The sequence below is a fragment of the Hylobates moloch genome, unplaced genomic scaffold (genome assembly GCF_009828535.3).
Source record: "Hylobates moloch isolate HMO894 unplaced genomic scaffold, HMol_V3 SCAFFOLD_8, whole genome shotgun sequence".
Lineage (NCBI taxonomy): Eukaryota > Metazoa > Chordata > Mammalia > Primates > Hylobatidae > Hylobates > Hylobates moloch.
In genome coordinates this window covers 119736224-119746628 of record NW_026652283.1, presented here as the reverse complement: position 1 = coordinate 119746628, position 10405 = coordinate 119736224, and the positions used below count along the sequence as shown (strand labels likewise).

General features: G+C 34.6%; 1 protein-coding gene across 4 annotated transcripts in view; it reads left to right on the top strand.

The window, feature by feature from the left end:
• The window catches only part of TNKS (tankyrase), a 223285-nt gene that overhangs the window by 167070 nt on the left and 45810 nt on the right, over window positions 1-10405 (top strand). For all 4 annotated transcript variants that reach the window (XM_032162495.2, XM_032162497.2, XM_032162498.2 and 1 more), the window contains exons 12-13: window positions 3281-3452; window positions 9614-9693. In XM_032162495.2, coding sequence (XP_032018386.1) covers window positions 3281-3452; window positions 9614-9693 — 252 coding nt within the window. The remainder of the gene's footprint in view (window positions 1-3280; window positions 3453-9613; window positions 9694-10405) is intronic.

The window sequence follows — 10405 nt, the reverse complement described above, 5'->3', positions numbered from 1 at the left end:
ATATATATATTTATACATAAATCTTTTCAGGGAATGTGTTTCTTTTAAATTTCCACACGAATGTTTACAGATAGTACACTCAAGTTCAGCTAGCAAATAGAAATCTAGTTCCATACTCTTCAGTGAGTTCACGACACATTAAAGGATTCAAAAACATTTCAAGTAAAATATTGATTACTATGTCAGTATTCTATTTAACAATTAAAATTGTGTTCATTTGTCTCTTTCGTTCCTCATAGGAAGTGCTTCAACTATGCATACCACCAAGGATAATGATGAATACTTGTAAAACACCCGTAAAAACATTAGCATCAATTTAAATTATATTTTGATTACAGATAAAGCAAATTCATCTTCAATATTAAGCAATTCTGTAAACACTGGCATTTACCCTTCTTCCTCAATTTCCAGCAAAAGAGGAATGCATTTTGGTTAGATAGAGAACGTTTTAGTAGTTCCTAATGTTTGTTCGATATACAGAACAGTATGTCAAAAGTAGTATTTTTTATCACCAGAATTTATTAATTTGTTTCTCTCGTGAGTCATTCACTTACCAACCATTTTCAAGTATCTATACAAGGCATGGTATTTACTGCTAGGAGGATGTATAAAGTTTGAATTTGATCAAGATCCTTCTCTTAAGGAACTTAAAATCTAATAATTATGTAACACAGTGTACTTGACTACTATATGAACCGGAAAGTAGTATATATAGTAAGAGAAGTATAGATCGATTTATATTCAGAGGAATAAACAGTTATTTCTATTGGTGGTGGCAGCCTGGGGATGAGATTGGAGAAATTTCATGAAGAAAATAGAATTTCAGCTAGGAATGCTCAGGAATTAAATATATGGATATATGTAGGCAAAATACAAACAATACATTTTCATTAAGGACTGAAAATCAGGGAAGTAAAGGGGTTTGTTTATTAAATAGTCAGAAGTTATGATTAGTTAGTCCAAAAGGTACAGAAAATGGAAACAATGAAAAGCAAAAGATCTTTGTCTTCTCAGTTGGAGAGTTTAGACTTTGTTCTCATAATACTTGGAGAACCTGTCATTTGTTCTTCTATCATAGATATATTAATGCCTATTAATTTTTTTAATTGTTGACTTTCACTTTCAATGTGTTATGGTTTGAGAAAAAAATGCAGTGTCACTCTAGCTAAAGAATACAGACTGTTTTCAACTCTCAGCTTACTTGAAATCAGCTTTTAGGTTGAGGCAAACACATATTCACAGTTAAAGGTGTAAGTACAGATGTCACAGAACAGTTTGTGATTAATTACCAAATGAGTGATGTAGACAATGATAGCTTTAAGTTTAGGAGAAGTGGCCTCAGGATTAGCTGTTTGAGACTAAGCTGTTCACACCGAGTAGAATATTGAAGGATTTCCCTCAGCCATTTCCTTGTGGTCTGCTTGCTGGTTTCCAGAACTGTTTTGGTATTTTTTGAATCATAATTTCATGTCCTAAACATTTCGGGCCAAATGTCATTGTGATTTTATTTAGTTTTACTCAGGGATTCATCTTCTGGAAAGTCATTTTTGCTACTCAAATGGAAATAAAAATACATACACTAAGGTTGCAATCTCTAGATACAAGAAAAAGTGGGAATATGTTTTGCCTCCAAAACTGCCAGACATCTAGTATTCTGACTCCTGAATGGATAGGTCAAGCCAGTCTTAAGCATTTAATTACCACAATTGAGGTGTAACATTAAATGTAGCAGTCTCTTTATTTGAGACAGTTTCTGTAAACTGGTGAAAATAATTACTTTAGTGCTCAATGTGAAGTATTTTTTAGTGACACCAAATCATGTTCCCATGCTTCAGCAAGCTGGATTGGGAGTTGCCATTACTATAATAGAATAAGTTAGTATGTTTCTTACCCAGTTTCCAGAAAAATGTTAATGATTAGAATGTTCACAATTTTAGATTTTTCTTTTGTGCTGAAGAAGTAACAAAGAAATCAAAACTCACGTTAGTTTGGCAGCTTGTGTTTTCCATTGATAAATGCTAATGGCTGTGCTTTTTTGTTGCTATGTATCAGCAGTCATTTTTCTTCTGGCAAATGTGACAGAGTTAAATATGTTAGTATTTCATGGCAGTTTTGTGAAAGACCATCAAGAATTTGTATGAACCCTTTCCTGAGTAAGTACAACAGCCTTACTGGTAATGATAAAAGACTGGCGACAGGGAGACCAGTTGTCTTATATCCTTTCTTTTCTTAATCTTGTATTTGGTGGGTGTACACAATAATCAACCAGCATATAATTGAGAATTTACTGTGTACCTTTAGCAGGAGCTTTCTAGAGGACCCAGAAAGTCTATCTGTAACATGCACTCATATTCTCAATAACCTTAGTTTAACTCAATAAACAAAAACTACCCCAGTATTATATTTTAAAGACAGTTAGGTGCTAAATTGACATAGATGTTCAGAAAAGGAGTAATCAAAGTCTTCAAGAAATCAAGGAAGACTTCTTGGAGATGAGGAGACTTACACTGGATCTCAGAAGCCAGAAAGGCAGAAAGAAGGGTTTCTCTGAAAAGAGCAGCAAGCACAATGAACGTGGACTTTGGTGTGACTGGAGTAGAGGTTGCTGATGGGGATCTGCTGGAAGATGAGTGAGGTTTGACCCGATTAAGAACATGATCCCAGTGTTTCACATTGTCTTAAGCAGTCTCGCAACTAGCTAAATGATTCTTCTTCCTGTGTATAACTCTTCAAAGCTTTAAAAAGGAATGTTTGAGTCCTCAAATCTTTTTTTTGGTTAAATGTGCTTGTAATTCAATTAAGATATTATAATTAGCTGTATTACCTAAATTAGAAAAGAAATATAATCAACTACTTTGACAGTCTTTGCTTACGTATTCTGTTGTCTTTATATTATGGGGAAGAGTTTGGTAAAAATCCATTCATTCAGAAGAATTTGGTGAGCATCTTCATTGTGGCAAGCAGTAAATACCAGAGCAGAGTTGCTGCCTCCATAGACCAGTCTAGTAGTCGAAGGGAGTAGCGGAAATGGGAAATGGTCAGGAAAATGGTCATTCCAGGAAGAGAGGGTATGTTGTAATTTTCAGTAAGGTGATCAGAGAAGGGTAACTAAAAAGAAGATAGTTCTTCAGAATCAGTGAGCAAAAGTTAATAATGAATATCTATGAGACTTTTTAAAAGCTTTGAAAGTTGATTTTTTTCATAAGAATGTATTTTCTAAGGTATAAAAGGAAACTAAACTAGATGCTCAATTCCATGTGCCCACCCAATGATTTTTCAGATGAATGCACTGGACACCCTTGGTCAGACTGCTTTGCATAGAGCCGCCCTGGCAGGCCACCTGCAGACCTGTCGCCTCCTGCTGAGTTACGGCTCTGACCCCTCCATCATCTCCTTACAAGGCTTCACGGCAGCACAGATGGGCAATGAAGCAGTGCAGCAGATTCTGAGTGGTGAGTTAAAATAGACCGACAGGGCATTTTATGTTTTCTCTTCCATTCCTGTTGAAATACACAGACAAACTTTGCAGTGTTTACTTTGCCCGAAGTTTTTCTCATGCCTTTTCTTGCAATTTAACCTGCAGCCTTCCCCATCTCCCTTTTTTGGTAGGGTAACGTAGGTGTCATGGGAAGGAAGCAAATACAGCTTTTAATTTTTTTAGGTTTAAATTGAAAACGTGACTCATGAGTGTTCTGATCAAAGGTGACTTAAAACTCATATAAACAGTGTGGAATATGGTAGCTATAAAATCTGTCAAATAGAGAAAATTATAAATCATTCATATGGTAATGACATTTAATTAATTGTTCTTACCTGTGTAATGTTCTGACATACTTTTAAAATTCTTAACTTCATTGCATTATTATAAAATTATCTTGTCTTTTTCTGGCTTAAATATAATTATAGGCCAGGCGCGGTGGCTCACACCTGTAATCCCAGCACTTTGGGAGGCCGAGGCAGGCAGATCACGAGGTTAGGAGATCGAGACCATCCTGGCCAACATAGTGAAACCCTGTCTCTATTGAAAATACAAAAATTAGCTGGGCATGGTGGCGCATGCCTGTAGCCCCAGCTACTTGGGAGGCTGAGGCAGGAGAATCGCTTGAACACGGGAGGTGGAGGTTGCAGTGAGCCGAGATCACACCACTGCACTCCAGGCTGGAGACAGAATGAGACTCTGTCTCAAAAATAAATAAATAAATAATACGAATATATATATATATATATGTATATAAAATTATAAAATCTTGCTGAATGTTTCATCATCTGCCTGGTGTAATGTTAGATATTTTAAACATAAACTGATAAGAAAATAGATACTAGCTTCCTAAGTCCGAAAACTAGAGGAAGTAGTAACGCAGTCTACCTACTGACAGAATGAACTAGAATCAAAAGTTGAGTATAATTAACCTCCTTCCTAACCTTTTAATTTTGTCTGTGGATTATATCTGCTATGGAATGAAATGACAAACCAGAAGAGTAACATGTAGAAGGCTATAGACTAGGAGTCAGAAGTCCTGGTTACTTTTTTCTACCTACAGTCTCGGAGTTCTTAACTCTATCAGGTACAGTGCCCGCTTTTTATAAAGAATGTCTTATGCCATCTCCTTATGACATTTCAGAAGTGAAATTCATAGATAATGTGACCTAACTATATAGGTACCTTCCCAAAAATCTATATAAAATGCCCTAACTAGGTCGGGCGTGGTGGCTGACGCCTGTAATCCCAGCACTTTGGGAGGCCGAGGTGGGCGGATCACGAGGTCAGGAGTTCAAGACCAGCTTGGCCAACATGGTGAAACCCACATCTCTACTAAATGTTAAAAAATTAGCCGGGTGTGGTGGTGCGTGCCTGTAATTTCAGCTACTCGAGAGCCTGAGGCAGGAGAATCGTTGGAACCTGGGAGGCGGAGGTTGCAGTGAGCCAGGATCGCGCTACTGCACTCCATCCAGCCTGGGAGACAGAGCGAGACTCCATCTCAAAAAAAAAAAAAAGAAAGAAAGAAAATTCTCTAACTCTAATATAAAGGGAAAATACCAATAAGTTACAATAAAATAATTTATAATTCTTATGTAGATTGGACACAACTATATTAGAAGACAAAACATGACCCCACAGATTTCTAAAGGGACCCCAGGAAATACAGCCCAGTCGAGAATCACTGCTATATGATGCAACAGGGACCCTTCCAGGGCTTGTAGAGATTATGATATGTGTATGTTGTTATAGGTAGATCAGAGCTAAATAGCATAATAAAACTAATGGTGCAACATTGTGAAAACTATTGATGTGGATTTATTTTCCTCATGCTAGGTCATTCATAGATAGTGATAATTCTACTTCAGCCTTAACGGTGATCTTTAGACAGGAAGATTTAGAAGGAAATCTATCTAGCGTGTCTTCACTATCAAAATAAGTAAGATCCAGCTGAACAAATGAAATTTCCTATTATAAATAAGTAAGATCCAGCTGAACAAATTAAATTTCCTATATAAATTTCAAGCTTGAACTAAAAAAAAAAAAAAAAAAGACTTTGACTTCCTGTTTCTATAGAGTGATAGAACATTTGCTTAAAGGAGATATTACTCCTTGCCTAGGAAATATTTCTTCCCTGTCAGTAAATTCTAATAATTTCTAAAAGTTGTGATTTTTGTTAAAATTTCTAAATTTTCTTATTTTACTGAGAATCATTTAGTACCAAATTTTAAGTTAGTTTCTGTATGTTTTAACCATAAATCAGGCAAACACATAGCTTTGCCTCAAATTATGTGCATAGTTTTTAGAGATAATTAACAAAATGGAGAAGAAAGTATTGAATAAATCATGCATATCAGATCCATATAATACTTTTAAAATGTCTTCTAACTGAATGCAGTTAGAATATATGAGTTCTGGCAAAAGATAAAACTAAATATTGAATACAAATGAAATATTTTTCTTCGATTATTTTGATAAATCTGCTTTTGAATTGATTTTTGAATTAAGACATTATATAGGTAATTCAATGCTTAATTTAGAACATGCAGAACTTTTTAGTTTAATTCTTTATTGATCTGGAAAGCTAATACAAATAAAAATATATATAGGACAATTTTGCCCTCTAAAAGTTTTTTTTTTTTTTTTTTGTAATGGGAATTGTTTCTTATTTGAAATAGGATATAAGTTTTTAAACTACTGTTTTTACCAGGAATTTGTATGTCTCCATAGACTATGGACCATGCATTAGCTGAAATTTTTAGTTATCGCTTATTAATCCAATATCAGGTTATATCTATAATGACTTCTGAAAGAATATATTAATGTCAGTCAAATAGGATGTATAGTAATTTGTTTTGTTCTGGATAACATTTTAAAAGATTCATTTAAATACACTTGTTAATACTGGGTTTGGGATCTACTTTAGAAACCTGCAATTTCAACTCCCAAGTCTGTAGTTGCCAGAAGTTTACATTAATAAAGTTTTCATTATAAACTGCTGGCAATATTTATGTGAAAACTAACATCAATGTAAAGAAAACAAGATAAGCAGCTTTTTATGAATTAGCACTTTAAAACATTATTTGAAAAGATTTGATTTCTTTCTCTAGACTTGCTCTTTCCAATATGGTAGCCACTAGCTACATCTGGCTACATTTAAACTAATTAAAATTAAATAAAATGGAAAATCTTTCCATTAGTTATACTAGCCACGTTTCAGGTATTCAGTAGTCACACTTGGCTAATGGCTACCATAATAGCACAGATAACACTATTTCTAGCACCACAAACAGTTCTTTTGGTCATTTCTTTTAAGTTTTATCTTGACCTGAATTCTTGTGATTGTATAACCCAGTGTGGGATAAGCATTACTTTCATCTACACAGGTGAAGATTAGGCTTATGATAGCTAAATTAAACACTGAAACTCTATTTACAGTGGCACATTGAAATAAGCCACTAAGACCTGTTGCCAGTCCAATAGTCTAATACTGATCAAACTACCAGTCTATAAAAGATGTTTTTAAAAATAGGCTGCCTCCTAGCGCTTTCAACTTTTTAAAGACTCTAATGAGCCAGAATAAGATTGGAGACAAAATAAGAAGCCCATCTTTAATCTTTGATTCTAGGTGACTATAATTTCGTGTTCTACAGACTGAGCGTGGTTGCTCACGCCTATAATCCCTGCACTTTGGGAGGTAAAGGTGGGAGGATTGCTCGAGCTCAGGAGTTCAAGACCAGCTTGGGCAACATGGTGAAACCCTGTTCTACAAAAAAAATTTTAAAAATTAGCCGGGTATGGTGGTGCATGCCTGTGGTCCCAACTACTCGGGAGGCTAAGACAAGAGGATCGCTTGAGCCCAGGATTTCAAGACCAGCCAGGGCAACATAGTGAGACCCCATCTCTAAAAAAAGAAAGAACTAAACAAATAAATAAATAAATTTCATGTTATACAAACCTAGCATACTTACAAAGAATTTTACTAATATAATACTTTGCATACCAGCTACTCTTTCACTCATGTTCCTTTTTTAATTTCATTTTTTATATTTCTTTTAATTGTGCATCACTGTATACAAAGTTTCTGGGCTGTATATAAGCCATTTCAGCTAATACATTTTTCGCATTATTTCTAAAAACAAGTCTATCCTAGGCCTTATTCAAGATATGTAATAGGTGCAGGTCTCTACAATCTATATAGTAATTAACCAATATTTTAAACATCTTTACTTTCTCCTCTTTAACCAGGACTAATAATTCTTTTCTCATAGTTCCAGAAGCATTCTTATATTTGCTGAAGACGTATTGCTTGATTGGAAAATTATACTCTTTAGTAGACAGTCTGCATCAAGATATGTGTTCCAATTTCAAATAGTTGTTAGGTTTCAAAAATTTTGCCATATTAAATGTATCCTTAAAGTGCTGTCATCGAAAAATGCTCAGTTATAACTCTATATACATAAACAATTGTCTCTTTATTTTGTAGAAATGAAAAACTAAAAATATTACCTGTAGATATTGAAAGGATGTATCAGTGAATTTTGTCAAATCCAGAATCACTGTCATAGAGACAAAATATACACACAGCATCTTACCTATAAATGCAGTAGTGTATGTGCACACTTATAATGGAGACTAATGAGACAATGAAAGAACAGAATAAGAGCAGCCGAAAAAAGGGCTAAGATTTGACAGACACATTGACCCCAATACATAGTGGAAATCAATCCAGCAAATGCTTTTGGAATGTTCTCTGTGTGAAAAGGAATATAAAGATGAGCAAGATCTGGTTCCTTTCCTCAACAGTTCCACAAACTAAAATGTAATATAACTCTTAAGAAGAATAATTCAAAGATTTACTTTGTTATATGAATCACTTTCTTTTTTCCTCCCTTAATCTCAGCATTTTACCTGCTATTATGATCAAATAAATAGTTTATCTTTTACTGAAGAATTGTCATAACTTATTCTGTAAAAGCCACTGTCTCCTGAAATCTGCAACCTCTTCATAGCATCACTTGATCTTCCCACTTGGACACTGGGCTCAAAAAAGATGTCTCTGATCATAAGATAATGCAATCTTAGATCTGAAAGATTTTCAGCACTCACTTTATAAGGGCAAAAACTAAACGGTTACATTTGTCCAAATTTGTAGATTATAGAGCCCAGTCTAAAATGTAGGCCTCCTGGAGATCCATCCTTTTGTGTTACATATGTGTGCTCATTCTAAAAGCCACACCTCATGTACATAAACATACTTTTGGTTGACATATTATAAATTGTTTTCTTTAAAAACATTTTATTTGGGTCAATGTGCAATGAATTTTCAGTTTATTTACATTGGATTAATCAAAATAATAACTCATTTGTTAGCCTCTAGACCTAACAGCCCAATTTAGTTATATTCTGTTTAGCATTGCTATCATACTTCCAATTATACAAACACTGAAAGTTGCATTTTCCTAAAGCCATTCAATAAATGTGAATGAAACAAATGTCTGTATTTAGTAGCCCTTTTCTGTTCACTGATTATACTTCCCAAGATAATTCTGATTTCAGAAGTAGTACATTGAGACCAAAAGAAAAATCAAGGGTGGGTGCAGTGGCTCACATCTGTAATCCCAGCACTTTGGGAGGCTGAAGCAGGAGGATCACTTGAGCCCAGGAGTTTGTGACCAGCCTGGGCAACATGGTGAAACCTCATCTCTACAAAAAATACAAAAATTAGCTGGGCGTGGTGGTGTAACCTGTGGTCTCAGCTACTCAGGGGCTGAGGCGGGGAGGATTGGTTGAGCCTGGAAGGTTGAGGCTACAGTGAACTGTGATCACGCTACTGCACTGCAGCCTTGGTGACAGAGGAACTATCTCAAAAAATAAATACATACATATGTACATACATATGTTCATACATAGAAAAATTAAACATTAAGTACTGAAAGTTGTGTGGCATCCCTAGGTTTATATAACAAATCTATGGCAGAGTTTTGCTACAACATTTAGTAAAACCAAACTAAATAATTTTTCCTCCTGAACTACTTTGCAATCCCTCAAGAACCATTTTTGTTTCCAAAATGAATGCAGTTGGAATACATGAGTTTGGATATATATATGAGTTCTTTCCTTCCTTTTATGCAGAGAGTACACCTATACGTACTTCTGATGTTGACTATCGACTCTTAGAGGCATCTAAAGCTGGAGACTTGGAAACTGTGAAGGTAAGTCAGTGCCCTTAATATCTGGAATAGCACTGTTGAACTTTGCTAACCAATTCATTTTTAAGCTTCTAAGTATATCTACTCAAATACATAACAGTAAAAAGGATGAACAGAGTCATGGGTAGGAAAAATTTGTACTACTATTAAGGAATTCCCAGTATGTGCCTTGTATTTATGAAACCATTTATATCTATGTGTGTGTGTGTATATATATAGATAGATAGATAGATGGATATATACACACACACACACATATACATGGTTTTTAGTAATTTTTCTTCAGGTTACACGAAAGCTCTTTTAATTTCACTTAAATTAATTAAAGTGTTATTATTTTTGGCTGCATTCACAAAATACATAAACTAGATCGAGCCCAGACATTAGCAGGATGACATTTGAAACAATATTTCTTGATCTTTTCTCAGAGATTCACACATTTATTCTAGGAAGGCATTCCTGTGATCCCTCAACAGTGAAATTATTCACATGCATAAGATAGATTTTTTTCCCTGTGTAGCTCCACTTGCTTTGAAAATTTTATCAGTCTGTGGTATAGAAACAATGGTTGTAGTTTTATTTTTTTTCAAATATAGTCATATTCTAATACTGAGTATGCTTTTTAAAACACACATTTCCCATCTATAATCATTCACTTAGGGATGAAGTTAGCAAAGGTTTTTTGTTTGGAGGTTGGTCTTTTGGGGTTTGTTTT